The sequence below is a fragment of the Abramis brama genome, assembly GCF_963993115.1.
Source record: "Abramis brama genome assembly, chromosome: 3".
Classification (NCBI taxonomy): Eukaryota; Metazoa; Chordata; class Actinopteri; order Cypriniformes; family Leuciscidae; genus Abramis; species Abramis brama.
This window is the reverse complement of record NC_139965.1, coordinates 28,064,070-28,079,881: the sequence shown is the minus strand read 5'-3', so window position 1 is coordinate 28,079,881 and position 15,812 is coordinate 28,064,070. Positions and strand designations below refer to the sequence as shown.

The following is a 15,812-nucleotide window of genomic DNA, read 5'->3' as shown; positions in this document are numbered from 1 at the left end:
GATAAAAAATCACAAGTGGGTTCATTTCATAATTTCTTCACTTTTTTAACAGCTCGTTGGCTTCAGTGAGAAGCCAGTGAACCTGCAGATGTTCATCGGGACAGCGGATGACCGTTATTTGAGGCCGCACGCATTCTACCAGGTTCACCGCATCACAGGAAAAACTGTTGCCACGGCAAGCCAGGAAATTGTCATCACCAGCACAAAGGTTCTCGAGATTCCTCTCCTTCCTGAAAACAATATGTCTGCCAGGTACCTGCCAAGCAGTTCTTCACTTCAACATCAACCTTAATCTCTCTCACACACATACACATGCACATTTGCTTTTCTATCGTGTTGGGGACTTTCCATTTCACTTCTTTTGCTTTTATTCTGGCCTAATAATATTGTTTTACCCCTAACCTACCTATCACTAAACCTAAATCTCACAAAAACATTTTCGCATTTTTATATTTTCATTATTTAGTACAGAATGATAAAGTTATTGACCATTGACTGCACCCCACAATGTAGGTGATTTTAGGTTTTATTATCCTTTGAAATTTGATATTCACAATGTAGTGAAATGCACACAAACTCTAGAAGCCATATTCGCGATGACCTATGGTTTTCATACTGAAATAATATGTACTACAACTTTCTGCTTCTGACACTATTGGATTTGGATTAAAACGTAATTTGGCTGGTTTAGTCTTAAACCATTAGAACTCCTTCTCATGTCCTCACAAGTTAGTTTTCTATATAAGTGGAGACATTTTCAAATAGTTGTCTGTCACAAATAGAGTAAAACCTATACACACGTATCAACACTCTCATGTACTACAGTTCAAAAGTTTGCGGTCAGTAAGATTTTCTGTTTTTCTCTCTTAGTCTCTTAAGCCCATCAAGAATATATATATATATATATATATATATATATATATATATATATATAGTATATAATCAGAAATACAGTAAAAACAGTAATATTGTAAAATATTATTACAATTAATTTATTTCTTTTTAATAAACATTTTTATATGACAAAGCTGAATTTTCAGCAACAATTACTCCAGACCTAAGTGTCACATGATCCTTCAGAAATCATTATAATATGCTGATTTGGTGCATAAGAAACATTTAATATTATTATCAGTTGAAAACAGTTGTGATGCTTAATATTTTGTGGAAACCATGGTAATTTATTTTCAGGATTCTTTGATGAATAGAAACTTTTTGATTGAAAACACCAATAATCTCTTCCATTGTTTAATGAGTACAGCTTGAACTTTTATTTCTATGCCATCCTTTTTATGTACAATTGAATTGGGTTTGCAAATATACCCATTTGTTTGTTATCAGTCATTTATTAACTACATGAAAAGAGTATAAATGCAGAAAGTGACTTGGATTGATTAGAAGTCAAGCAACTTTGTTTGATACTATACATGGATACTCCTTCTTGACGTGCTACTTTTGCTGTGTTTTTCAGTATTGACTGTGCTGGAATCTTGAAGTTGAGGAACTCTGACATTGAGCTGAGAAAAGGAGAGACTGATATTGGACGAAAAAACACTCGGGTCCGCGTGGTGTTCCGGGTTCACATACCACAACCTAATGGAAAAGTGGTCTCACTGCAGGCTGCTTCAATTCCAGTGGAGTGCTGTACGTTTTCTACACGAACATATATTTAAGAAAATATTTGTAAATTTACTCTGTAAAAAAACTTGTAAATTTGACTGTTTATCTGTATTTGTGATTAAATAGCCCAACGCTCAGCACAGGAGTTACCTCAGGTGGAGAAGGCCAGTATTAGCAGCTTCCCAGTGAGTGGAGGAGAGGAAATGGTTATCACTGGCTCCAACTTCTTCCCTGAGTCAAAGGTCATTTTTCTGGAAAAAGGTCCAGGTAAGAATACTCCAAATGAGGTTCAAGTGTTATTTTAGATGGGAGTTTTAGCCACTTTTTCTTCTTCATGTAATGTTTTTGCTTATTATATGGCTCTTAGGAATACTTGATCAGTCATTTTTATTTAATATTTTGTATTAATTAAAAAAAATGCATTTCCTTATATTCCCTTATATATTAAATAATTGTCTCTAGTAAACAATTTACATAGTTACATAGCTATGCCAGTTTCATATCTCTCGAGTCTCTCTCTTCTTGCATACTTTTTCCTCACTTTAGACATAATACTAATAATAATAATACATTTTATTTATAATGCGCTTTTCTAAAACCCAAAGAGCTACAGACAGTAAAAGCAAATAAAATACAGAAGTACAAGAATAATACAAAAATAATCATTAGAGTACAACACAGTAAAATACTAATCATGACAGTCTATATAAGCAATTTTAACAACTACTTGAAACTGGCTAATGTGGGAGCATCTCTAACAATATGAGGAAGTGCATTCCATAACCTGGGTGCAGCAACAGAGAAAGCTCTCTCCCCATAGATTTTAATCTGCAGGGAGGCTGCTGAAGAGTATTTTTATTATTATTTTATTATTAGTTTATTTGTCAGGGACAATGCAGTGCACATTATTACATACATAATTATTACGGTCAAAGCCATAACAATATGTGTAGATGTGTTGCATAAAAGGTTTCTAGTCAATAGGCTAATTTGCAACCCCAGTCCCTGGTCAGGCTTTTCTAAAAAGATAATCCAAATATAATTTTTAAAAGAACTACATAGTGTGAGTTACAACATTTCACAGAATCGTGACCACATTACACAAAACAGCACATCACGTAACAACACAAACCCCAAGCACCCAGCTGCTCACTCCTGCTCACCTATACCCACCCCGATAGTGAGGGCCTGGGCCGCTACAAGTTTATTTCCCATACCCAGACCCCGGCCCGTGGGGTGAACCTTGCCAGCCATGTGCAAACAGCCAGGCATCTAGCACAGACAATACATTATAACAAAACTGACTCAGTGGCCACATGTTTGGTTTTCTTTCAGCCAGGTTTCAGCCAACCTTTCTATTAAATGTTTCAGTTCGGTTTGTGTTTTTATTTCAGTTAGTAAATCATTCCAAAAATGGGTCCCTATCACTGAAAAACATGACTGGCCGAAAGTGGTTTTGCGCCCCACTGCTATGCAGTTGCCACCCACTGCTCTCCTAGTGGCCACTCTCCTTATGTTTTGTTTTGTTTTTGTCACAAAAGGACAGAGTACGGCTGGAGCTAGATTATTTGCGCATTTAAAAGCCAGTTTGAGAAAAGAGAACTTAATAAAGCTATCAAAATTTAAAAGCTTGCGAATCAGTAGACCGAAGGGAATGAGAAGGCGCGCACTGGCTGACTAAGTCACAGATATAAGAAGGGGCTATTTCATGTATAGCTTTGTATGTTAGTGTGAGAGTTTTAAAAGCAATACGCGACTGAACAGTAAGCCAATGCAAGCTATAAAGCATGCCTGTAATGTGTTGACGTGGTGAAGTGTATGTAAGAACACGTGCTGCTGAATTCTGGATGTACTGCAGCCGTTTTATTGATTTAGCAGGTAAACCAACAAATAGTGCATTACAATAATCAATCCTGGAAGTAACAAATGCATGAATAAGCCTTTCAGCGTCAGGTAGAGTAATGTAGGGCCTAATTCTTGCAATGTTTCTGAGATGATGGAATGCAGATTTTGTAACGGGCTACTCTTAATATGTGAGTCTAGCCAATAATTTAAAGTCAAATCAATCATACCCATTTATTTTATTTTATTTTATTTATTTATTTATTTATTTATTTGGTAAGTAGCTGTGTACTAAGCTGGATAATGTTCAGTCAGCAGGTCATTATATCAAAATGAACACCTTTTAGAGTGATATTAGATCCCTCCACTTAGTATTGTTACTTGAGTTTGGCTAGTACTAATTCCTTTTAGCAGGTTGCTGCAAGCTCTGCAAGCACAGCTGAGTATGCACTATAAATGTCTTCATCATTCACTGTGAGCAAATATTACTCCTCACCCATCTTATCCTCAAGGGTCACAGTTATACCTGCACTTATCTCTGTCTTAGTGAAGCTAAGCCAGCCTTATTGTTAAAAACATCAAGATCAGGTGGTTTATAGTTAAAGTATGTATAGCTTTGGGAAACTGGAGCGACGGGTAAAATGTGAGGGAGTGTCAATTTCTCACTTCTCATTTGAGAGTGGAATTTTATTTTTGCTCGTCAACCCAGAGTGATTTATCTTCACTTTATCAGCATCTTGACCTCCCACGATTTCCCTTCTCCTCTGGGGACATTGTGTGTGTGTGTGTGTGTGTGTGTGTGTGTGTGTGTGTGTGTGTGTGTGTGTGTTTGTGTGTGTGTGTGTGTGTGTGTGTGTCTGTATATGTGTTAGTGCAGTTCAGCATGAACACACCTACACACACAAACACCACTGCACTCAAGCAAGCGCTCACTCTGTACACGCATAGACATAAACACAAATGCACTCTGCACACTCCTACATCTACACTGCGCTCAGCCCATAAACACACACACCATAGGTGCAAGAGCATTGTGCGCACAAATACATACCCTCATTACCTTATGCTTACAAACTTGCCTGTTTTTCCCTCCTTACTTTCTGTCTCTCTGTCCACGCACACACATGGAGGCTATATTTATGGTTGGCGGTATAGTGGCATGTCACTGATGTTCTGGAGCTCACCTGTAGTCCTCAGCATCTGCTGTAAGGATGATTCAGAGTTCAGCATGGTTGCTCTGGCTGCTGGCACACTGCTGATCGCTCGCTGGATCCAAGACAAAGCAACTAATAGCTTACTGAATGCCAGACAAACTTTGTACCATAAGGATATTTTTGTTTCATTATCTATAACTATTTATTGATTGCACTAAAGTCTGTGCATACAGTATAATGTATTTAAAACATATTCTTACATTGTGTATAATGTGTATAATAATATACACTCATTGTTTCTTAAGTAGGTACAACCAAAGCTGTACATTTAAAAAGCTTACCTTTATATTGTTACACCTTTAAGGAGTGTAATACGTATATTGTGTTACAATGCCATCTGTACACAATTAACATAATACAGAATTTACCACTTTAATGTTTTTGTAAGGTTGCAGTCAGCTACTAATCAACTACCTAATTTGATTAATTAATCTGTTTCGTTAAAATTTTATTCGAATGACTGTACTAGTTTTAATTCATTATAACAGAGGTAACCAAAGTGTTTTACTAAGAAGAGCCAAAAATCTAACTTTATCGAGGGCCATAGGATGAAAGCAAAAGCTGCATTATATACAACTATATTATTATTGTTATTATTAAAATGTACATTTCTCTTATATTCCGTACATTTCAATGCCTAATAAATGTTAAAATGAAAAGGTAAATTAGAAATCAAGATATGCTTTAATGGCATGTTTTGTTTTGTTTTTTTCAAAAAATTCCACCCTCTTGTGACATGGCATGGTGGACCGAATAAAAGGTCATCATGGGTCAGCTTTTGCCATCTCTGCACAATATGCTTTAAAGTTGTAACCATGACAATCTAACACTCACATCTAATCACACAATGCACTGTTTTATCCAATGTAGTTTATTTTTATGTATTTACTATTCATAACTGTCACACATACAATATGCTTTTATTAAAAGGTGTATTATAAGGTGTCATTTATGCATTAAGAATATTTTTATAATGTCTGTACCAAAAGCTGTCCAATATTCAGGTGACCTGAGTTTGAGTCCCGGCTTGCGGACATTTCCCGATTCTGTCCCCCCTCTCTCCCGCTCTCTCCCGCTTCGCTTCCTGTCAGTTCACTGTACTGTCCTATCGCAATAAAGGCAAAAAAAGAATACCTTTTAAAGTGTTACCACAAATTGTCCATCTGTTTTTAAAACTTAGTGAAATACAATGTGAACACCGGCAGAAAGTGCATTCAGGGTCAGATCAACCTGAAACCATCCTAATTTTTCATGGTTTACTAAGGACTGATTAGTCGACTAGTCATTCAGGCAAACCACCGGAGTAGCAGTATATTTCAATATATTTAGTTTTGAATCACTAGGTATGTCTGCCTGATAAGTGACTAAAGCTCATTTGTTGTATGTTGCTCTTTCTCTCCCATTTGACACATAGGCCAACCATGTGGCCATCAGTCTGAATTCTCAGCTTTTAGTCACTGTGCTTTCAAGAGGCTTTATTAGACAGACTTTTTGGGGTTAAACTGTGTCATAAGCCTCAGAAGTGCTCTGTCTGTATGGATTTTTGTTGAAATAGACTTTTTACACATTCAACAGAGCCCTCAGAGACCGTCTGTCTTCTCTCAGAATCTATTAGTCTTTATAACTAGCATAGTAGAACATAATCTTTCCTTGACTCTTTCCTGCATCACTTGTGTGCTCTTTTTGAAATTCTTTGATAAGCAACACTTCTCTTTTTCCATTTCCATCACTCACGGACACACTCGTTTGTAAGTAATTAAACGCAAGTTAGGACCTGCCTCAGATGAAGGCAATGAATGAAAGGCATTCTGGGAATACAAGTCTTGGCCTGCCTTGAAGTGTGTGTGTGTTTCTAGTTTGAGACAATGACACACTGACTCAATCAATAGGAGTTTACACATAAACACACAGGGCTGTACTAACCCAACAAACTGACTCAGAGAGACACCCTTTGGAACTTACCTCTCCTCTAATTGGCTCCCTGTGAAGTGGCAACCCCTCTAGGCAATCTATATGGTGATTACCCATGCTTTTGCATTGTATAAAAATGGAAAGTCCTGGGTTGCTTTAACAAGTAGGATGGAAATTTAGCTCTCACATCTGGCCTTGAGCAGCTCCGGGGGAAAAGTTCATATCTTTTTGAGCAGGAGCTCATCAAGTAGTATCTGTGTGATTTGCAAGAATGTGTTCTATAGTTGTGTTTGAAATTGTATATGTTGTTAAAGGACCACTCAGTAATATGACACTGGTCTTGGACTTTATACCGACCTGGCAGCAAACTGTTGGTTACTGATGTCTAATACTGATGCTCTATTTGCAATAAGCCATTAAAAATATAACAAGTGAGATAAAATGAGTAGTATTGAGCTGGTCATGTTTTGTTAACATGGATTTGTTATCTAATGTGTGTGTACATCATTTTTAACTTTTTTTTTTTTTTTTAAGTATTATTCTGTTTTTGTGTGTGTGTGTGTGTGTGTGTGTGTGTGTGTGTGTGTGTGTGTGTGTGTGTGTGTGTGTGTAAAACTTTTTAATAAGGAATTTACTCTGTAGGGCTGTAATCAACCAAAGAAAATCTTGGTCGACTGAAGACCTGAAATTTTTTACTAAAAATCAACTAAAAATTACATTAGGAAAAAAAAACTTTAAATTAATTAGCTGCGCACTGTGTGCAGTACTTGGTAGCCTTGTTGTCTGCCTAAATTAATTATAAATAAACATAAAAACTAGTAGGCTATTTGCAGTATATTAAATCGTTTTTGACCTAATTATTTTGCACTGAAATGAGTCTGACACGCGAGTCTGACGGCTCTGCAGCGTTGCATCACGTGCACCTGCGCAATATCAGAGCCTAGATTTACGAAAATAGTACTATGTTGTCAACTAGTGATATCATCACAAGAACTTTTGAGGAATATGCAACATAATTTAGACAATTGTTTTTGTTATATGTAGCCTATTATAATAACTGTCAGACACTATAATTTCAGCCGCTCTGTGGAGCTCAGCTTCGCGGCTGAGACACGAATAGACTATTAACTTTTAAAAAATGCTGCCACACTGCTGATGTCTTTGTTGACATGGTAGAAGAGGACTGACTGACTATGAATTAAATGCTCTCACAATTAAATAAATAATATTCAGCAAACCTTCTAGTAGCCTACTTTCTTCAATCTGTCTCTCTTCTCCGGTGGGTCGGGCTAATCCAAAAGAAGTGAAAGCAAGGGGGGTGTTCTGAAGACAGACTGTTACCTGTGAAACAGGGGTGCTCTGAAAACACCCCCATTAGCAATTAGTGCTTTCCACCTGATGAAATGAACGCGGAAAAAACATGGGCAAAACTGATGAAATGAATGCGGCAAAAAATCGACCAATCAGAATTTTGGTCGAGCCAGAACGTATCGACCAAATAATCGACTAATAGACTGGGAGATTACAGCCCTATTACTCTGTGCACCCTTGAAATAATTGAGGATAGAGTGAAGTTTTTGTATTATTCATGATAACATGCCACACATTGATGCAGTATTATAATCTTTAGAGCCGACTGGTCAAGACTGAGACTTATTTCGTTGCTCCAATAATAACCCATGCTGAATCTATAAGCAAAATGTTGTCTAAGATCTCTGGATAATAGTTGACAGAGTCTGGAATTCATAAAATTATATCCACAATTCACTCCAAAATATAGGGAGAAGTCTTTTTGTTGACTGACACAGAGCCATCCATCTGAGAGACATTCGTCCCTAGGGGCCACTCTAACAGTAGGGATCAAAGCAGGACATATGAGAGGAAAAGGACTGATAATTTTAGGTCTAAATTTGACACATTGGATCTAATCTAATTGAATGATTATTGGATCTACAGGAATTAGATGGGTAGTTTCTAACTGAGCAGCCCATGTGGTGGTTCTGAGACTTTGTAACTCGTTTTTGATTTGCTGAATGGATAGAAAAGTAGAGAAGTAAACCAACCACACAACTGGATAGCAGAAGTTGTATTGCCCTCGTATTCAGGAATAAAAATAAACTTTAAAGGATAGTTCACCCATAGTCTACAAAGGATAGTCTTGGCCTTGATAAAAGTGTTGTTTTTTTTGTTTTTTTCTTCTTCTTCCTAGATTATGAGCTCCATATTTTGCTCTATCATATTTTGATATTTTGCTATAAAAAAATAATAATAATAATGGAAAAAAAAATTAGTTTTGGTTACAGTGACAATATATATGGCAGATAAGAAATAGTAAGTGCAATTGAGTGTTTACTATGGAAAAAAAATCTGACCCAGGAAAGCTAACAAAAAAATGTTTTTATAATTAATGATTCAGGAAATTATTAGTGAAGAGTTACATTAACCATCTGTTTCAATTGAGTCTAGTTTTCGCTTGCCAGCAGGACATTTAATTCCACATAATGACACATAAAGGCTTTGTATGATTGTGCCAGAATTGTTTTTTTTTTCTTCATGAGTTTGTTTATCACACTAGTAATAACAGAACAGCAGTGTTTCTGAGCTGAAGAATTAGGACAGCGAGTGTGTGTGCGTGTAGTCTCGTTCCTGTTTGAACCTGCCCTCATGTGGGGCCCTCTCCGGTGTCCAGTGAATGTCAACATGTGCTGCTGTACTACTGCTGAAGTTACAGGCGTCCAAGGTCATTCTCATATTAACAAAATGCCTTTTGACACAGAGGGGAGTTGAGACTCTACACAGTAACCTTGTGTAAACAGCAGTCTCTGGAGTGTAATGCACCAGGTGATAATGAAACTTCTCACAGTGGTATCTTCAGTTTGATAGCAGTCCTCAAACAGTGCCCACTACATTATCCCTTTGAAAGGGGGTTATGTATTGCCACATTTTCAGACATTCTTGGGGGTATACTGCTGTTTGTCCCATGTTAGACTCATGTCAAGCACAAACTTCAAAGCTGGAAATGTGTTTAAGAGTGTAAATCAGACCTGTGCCATGCAGTTAATGTAATTTATGATCCATGAAGTGACTGTTTTCCCTTCCAGGATCAGTCTTAACCAGTCGGCTGGTCCCTTGGTTTTTATTTTCTGTCTGTAAGACATCTGCGCAGTTGATTAGCTTCATGTCAAAGGAAAAATGAGATGACAGCATGTTTCCGAGAGATCCTGCGCCTCTCCGCGGGAAGCACGTGGAGGTGTTGTGCAATGAATACATTTATTCCACGCATCTTGCCATGATTCAACAATAAATAAAGTTATTCCACACATCTCTCTAAGACTCTAACGGCCTTATAAATGACATAATTACCTGTTAGGTGCCTAAGAGTCTTCTCTGTTCCTGTCAGCAAAGGGCAAACAGAGTGAGACTGATCTGAGCTTTATTAAAGAGCCTCTTGAGTAGCCCGCTGTGAAAAACTCACTCTGCTAATAAAGCTCCAGCAATTCTAGCCCTCTTTCTTGGGAGTATTTAATATAACATTTGTTTTCATGGTCAGGTCATTGCTGTACGCAGTCCCTGCATAGAGCTGACATTTTGATCTATTCGAGCAATTGAGTCTCTTTCCCTTTGTGGAAAAAGGCTTATCGTTTGCAAGCAAATTCAATTAATCATTTTATTATTCTAAAGGTGAGCACAATTTTTCAAGCTTCTCACTGGATTCGGTGCAGGAACACCTGTAGATACATGCAGGAGTAAAGCTCCCTATTACTTAATAGCTATTTGTAACCTAGATCTTGAAAGTTTCAGAGGAATGCTGGAAGACATGATAATGGTGGGGCAATAATGATGAGAGGGTCAAGTTACCTAAATTTGAGGGGCAAATATTGGCACACAGAGTTCTTGTGTATGCTAGCTGACCTAATATGTTGTTCCTGCGTATGCAGCTAACGCTTTTCTTTCTTCAGATGGAAGACCGCAGTGGGAGGTGGAGGCGAAGATCATCAGAGAAAAGAGTCAAGGAGTAAGTGAATGCTTTCCTTTTTACATGTCTCATGCCAACAAATGCACAGACATAAAAATGTCTACATACCCTTTTTCAGTCTTTTTTTCTGTCTTTAACTGAACTAAAAGCTGAAATTCCCCTCACTCTTCTGAATGTTTAACACATGATAGATTTGAGGACACTGTAATATGTTTTGACTATATTTGAACTTTGTATTCTTCTGTGGATCAACTTAGAGAGGTTTGCCTCAGACATCCATGATGTGTTGTTTAGTAAAGTTATGTTTCATGTCTCCATCTGCAGTCAAGCATTGTGGTGGAGGTGCCTCCTTATCACAGTAAGACGGTCACTTCAGCTGTGCAGGTGCAGTTCTACATGTGCAATGGCAAACGGAAAAGGAGTCAATCACACCGCTTTACCTATCTGCCAGGTTTGTATTAGACAGCACATTACAACACTAGCTCAGAATATTACTCAACTATTTTTTGCTCTTAACTAAGCAATGTCATGTACTCATAGGCCTCATAGAAAAGTATATAGACTACTGTTTTAAAGTTTGGGGTTGGGAAGATTTTTTTTTTAAAATGCTTTTTTTTTAAAGACATCTCTTATGCTCACAAAGGCTGCATATATTTTATAAAACATACAGAAAAAAGTGTTATTGTGGAAAAAAAAAAAAAAAAAAAAAAAATATATATATATATATATATATATATATATATATATATATATATATATATATATATACAGTTATTTGATTTAGTTTTAAAATGTAATTTATACCTGTCATGGCAAAGCTGATATTTCTGCAGCCATTGCTCCAGTCTTCAACATTTTTTCTGGATGCTAGATGACTGGAAAATTCAAAAGAACAGCATTTATTTGAAATGGAAATCTTTTATACAAGAGTAAAAATCTTTACTGTCACTCATGGTCAAAATAATGTATGTTTACTGAATAAAAGTATTAATTTAAAATAATAAAGTACTTCATGGATCCTAAGTGCCTCAAACTGTTAAAAATTAGCTCAATATGTTTTTGTAATTACATTTTACAGTAAAAAAAAAAAAGAAAATAATATCAACCAATTATTGATACGTCATAATATAAACAAGAAAATGCAATATAAAGTATATTGAATCATGTAATGTATTATGTAATTTATGACAAATGCGACTTAATGTCCACATTACATCAAGAATTGGATTATGTCTGAGTCTGGCCTTCATGCAAAATAGTTTTCTTGCTAACTTCACCTAACAGTAACAAGAATGGCACACATGTGGGTTTTCACAACATAGTCACTCATTTGATCATGCCAGCGTTCCTCTGCACTGTGCACCAGTGTGGTTAGGGATGAGGTTGTTCCAGTAACAGTTGAGCACCTGGTAACCGCTCATGTAAAACACATAAAGAAAGAATCAGCATGATTTACATGTGCCAGGAGGCATGCAAATTCGGGGTACTGAAGAACTGGACCCCTTGAATGTCTTTGTCTTTCTGTTTTTCTCATTCTCATTAAATGCTCTCGTTCTGTTTCCATCTCCCGTTGGCTTCATCTGTCTTAAGAGTCATATTCTGCTGAACTGTTTTGCATTTTGGAAGATTTTCCCTATGATAAGTCTGTTGAATCATGAGCTTGATGATTCACATGGCAATAATAATGTGTCTCACATGTTGAATTGATATGCATTACATCAGCACATTATTAGCTCTGCTTTTTAAATTGGTATTTATACATCTGATGGAATAGACCGACATCCAGTGTGCAGTAAAAGGCGAAATCTAATTATGGCTTATAGAGTTTCTAATGAAGTGTAATTGTGTGTGGTTCACATAGCTATAAGCTGGTTTGGTATTAATTTCCCAAAGTGAGTCAAACCGAAAAACAGCGTTGGCGTAATTGAATCACACGTGAGCAACTTTTTTTCTTTGTCTCTATCTCCGAGTTGCATGCTAACCTGTAAAAGAGATCGAGAAAGACAAAAAGAGAGGGAGAGTGAGAGAGCGAGATAGGCCCAGCCTCCCGCCCACCCTCTCCGCTCCACAAAGCACCCACTCAAATTAGGGTTTCCTGTTTTCCACACTAACCCGTCGGGTTTCAGCCAATCAGATGACAGCACAGGCAGCCAATATTATGAACAGGCCACGGCGACTGTGGTTGCCATGGCATCAGCCCACTGAGAAAGTGGCATAGCAGGGGGAAGGGCTGAGGTGCTGTGTTGTTAGAGTAGAGCCAGACTTTTCATGGGTAATGAATAAGACGTCTGATGCAATGAGCAGAGATCTTAATCCAGATTTAAACTAAATACAGTGTGAATGCTGTTGGGCCTGCGAGGAAGTAGTTTGTAATCCACCTAATTGAATGTCTGAGGCTTCTTTGTTGGTCACAGACAAATCCACCAGCTTTGGTCCAAAATTCACCTTGAAATGAATGCTATTAGTTGTATTTATCAACTGAAACTAAGCTTTTTTTCAAGTGCATTGTAAATACACAATGAGTAACACCAGACTCAAATGCATTCACACTCTCTCCCACACATGGTCACCACTTGCGCTTCATATCAGGAAACTACAGTTTTACTGCAGTAATGGCCTTGCAGCAGCGTATGGGCTGTGAACTGGATTTTGGTTCCCATTTGAAGCTATGCTGGAGGGCAGACAGCATTCTTCAGTTCCCAAATTCAGCACTGGTTTACATGGCACTCAAGCAGGCAACATATGCTCTCTCAGAGTCCACAGCAAGTAAAAATATCCCCCACTCATGCGGGCCAGGGAAATGGCAGATCGGGAAATGGGTTACTGAACACTATGTGTTACTATTACTCATTGTGTGCACATGGAGGAGAGGAGAGGAGAGGAGAGGAGAGGAGAGGAGAGGAGAGGAGAGGAGAGGAGAGGAGAGGAGAGGAGAGGAGAGGAGAGTTTGATGGAAATATTGGATCATAATGAAATATGTGCAATTATTATACTGAGCATAGTTCTTGAACATATGTTAGTCATATAATGTTGCTGTCATATCTCAGTAACTCTCAATATGATCACAATAAAAGTATAAATAAAAATACTTAAAGAGGTATTACTGATATTATTGAAAGGTTTCAAACTAGTGAAACAGATAATAACTGTTCAGACTAATTCAGTGACATTTTATAGCAAATGTTAAGATTATAAATTAAAGTTTTTCCTCTTTCTTCATTTTTTTTTAACCATCTCTCTCTCTCTCTCTCTCTCTCTCTCTCTCTCTCTCTCCATCCTTCCAGTCCTGGTCAAGCAGGAACATAGGGATGATCTGGACTCCCCTGCCGTGCCCATGTCTATGCCTCTGGTCCATGCTGCCAGTTTGGTCTGCGCTCAGCCGCTGTCCTCCCCAGAGCACTCCCACCCACCAGACGGCCTTATGTCTAGCTCCCCACGTGGCCTGGCTGCAGGCCTGCACCCACTCCAGGCCCCCTGCGCCCCAATGGGCTCCCCAACTCTTCCCCACCTGCCCCATCTTCAGGCTCAAGGGCTGAATGCGCCTCCCGAATGCCAGATGCCCTTCCACCCAGGCCCTTCTGCCACTACCAGGCCATCTTACCCACCCATACAGCACAACATGCCCTTCAACGGCCAGCACAGTCTTCCTATGACTGCGGGCTCCGCACAGGCCTACGAGAGGATGCCCTTCCAGGCCGATCCATCCGGGTGTCACACCCTGGGTTTGGGGATGGTGTATGGCCCGGCTTCTTCAACACCCACCTCTGGAGTGCCGCCGGGGTCTGGCCCCAGCCTCAGCCATGCAGCCTGTACAGTTAGCAACCAGGTCATGGCCCACTCTGCCCCTCACCTTCACTCTCTAGGCTATCACTGCCCCACTCCAGGGCAGGTCCCATCACCCACCCACACGCTGGGACAGCAGGTCCCACAGCTGCAGCGTCCACTGGTTTACCATCCAGCTGGGCAGCGGTCTGCCTCCTGCCCCACACCCTCCAGTGCTCCCTCTCGTATGGTGCCATCTCCCCACTCTGGGCCCTCGTCCCCCCAGATCCATTCCCTCCCCTACCATTCCCCTACCTCCCCGTCTCCTACTTCCAGCAGCCCCTTGGGGCCCATGGCGCTCTCTGGACAGCCTTCCCCACAGGCTAGCAGCCCTGTTTTGGCTGGGTTGTCCCCTTCAGGTCCTTTGGTACACCCCCTGACCCAACAGGAAGAGGGGCTGAACATCAAACAGGAGCCAGAAGATAGAGAGCCCACTTTCCGTACCATTGGCTTGCAGGACATTACGCTTGACGATGGTGAGTCTTTGCACTTTGTTAAACAGTGTCTTTTCATCTTATGACACTTGATAACATTTGAATGTGCCTGCTCACTTCCACATTTAGCCCCAGTGGCCACCACAACTTCAGGTGCAGTGCAGTGTATGGAAATTGTGAGAAAATTAAGCACAAAATTAAACCTTCAGGAATAGTCCCACAACAGGACAAAGCAATATTGATATGATATCATCACTTTTAGACTAAAGACATTTAAAGCTTCTAAAACTCATTACCAAAATGTGGTTTTATTATAATATAATTCATTGTGATTGACATGTAAATAAAATATAGGGCATAAAAATATGACAGAAAGAGTTCAATATTACCACAGTTTGCTGGGGGAGAATACTATACCGGAAGATTGCGTAGCTCTGAGATTTTAGTGGAAATATGTAGACAGTTGGCATGTATAGTGTCCATTGACTTTTGACTGGGTCACTCCAGGTTGCATTTGATTTAGCTATGATGACCAAAACTACAACGCATTAGTCACACCAGCAGGTATGTCTGTTTTCCTCCATTCGTTATAGTTTCTGTAGTACTCACTGAAATAATTACCCTTTTATTCACTTTATTCATATATATTTATGGATATTAGACAATGACAGGTACTTGCAATAATTTAACCAGTCGACTAGTGTGTGAATAATACATTAAGGGTAAATAAATATGTGTGAATCTGTGCAGTAGTATCTTATTCATAACAGGAACTAGTAGAGTTAATGCTTCATTTACTAAAATGAATTTGCATGCACACGTTGCCTGGGACGTTAGAGTGGTTGGCAGGTCCCAGATCTTAAGAGTGTCATAGCATAGGGCGGATTCATTACACTGTTAATCCTTCTTAGTAAGAACTATGAGACCTAGTAAAGTTAGTAGTGTGGGGGAGGGAAACAGAGAAGCTGTGTTTGGAGTCGCTTACTAGTTACT

At 38.8% G+C, this 15,812-nt stretch overlaps 1 protein-coding gene across 1 annotated transcript in view; it reads left to right on the top strand.

Moving 5' to 3' along the window:
* nfatc3a (nuclear factor of activated T cells 3a) overlaps positions 1-15,812 on the top strand; it is a 90,025-nt gene that overhangs the window by 61,151 nt on the left and 13,062 nt on the right. The window contains exons 4-9 of the mRNA XM_084107523.1: positions 53-252; positions 1,472-1,644; positions 1,747-1,887; positions 10,547-10,602; positions 10,888-11,014; positions 13,848-14,861. Coding sequence (XP_083963649.1) covers positions 53-252; positions 1,472-1,644; positions 1,747-1,887; positions 10,547-10,602; positions 10,888-11,014; positions 13,848-14,861 — 1,711 coding nt within the window. The remainder of the gene's footprint in view (positions 1-52; positions 253-1,471; positions 1,645-1,746; positions 1,888-10,546; positions 10,603-10,887; positions 11,015-13,847; positions 14,862-15,812) is intronic.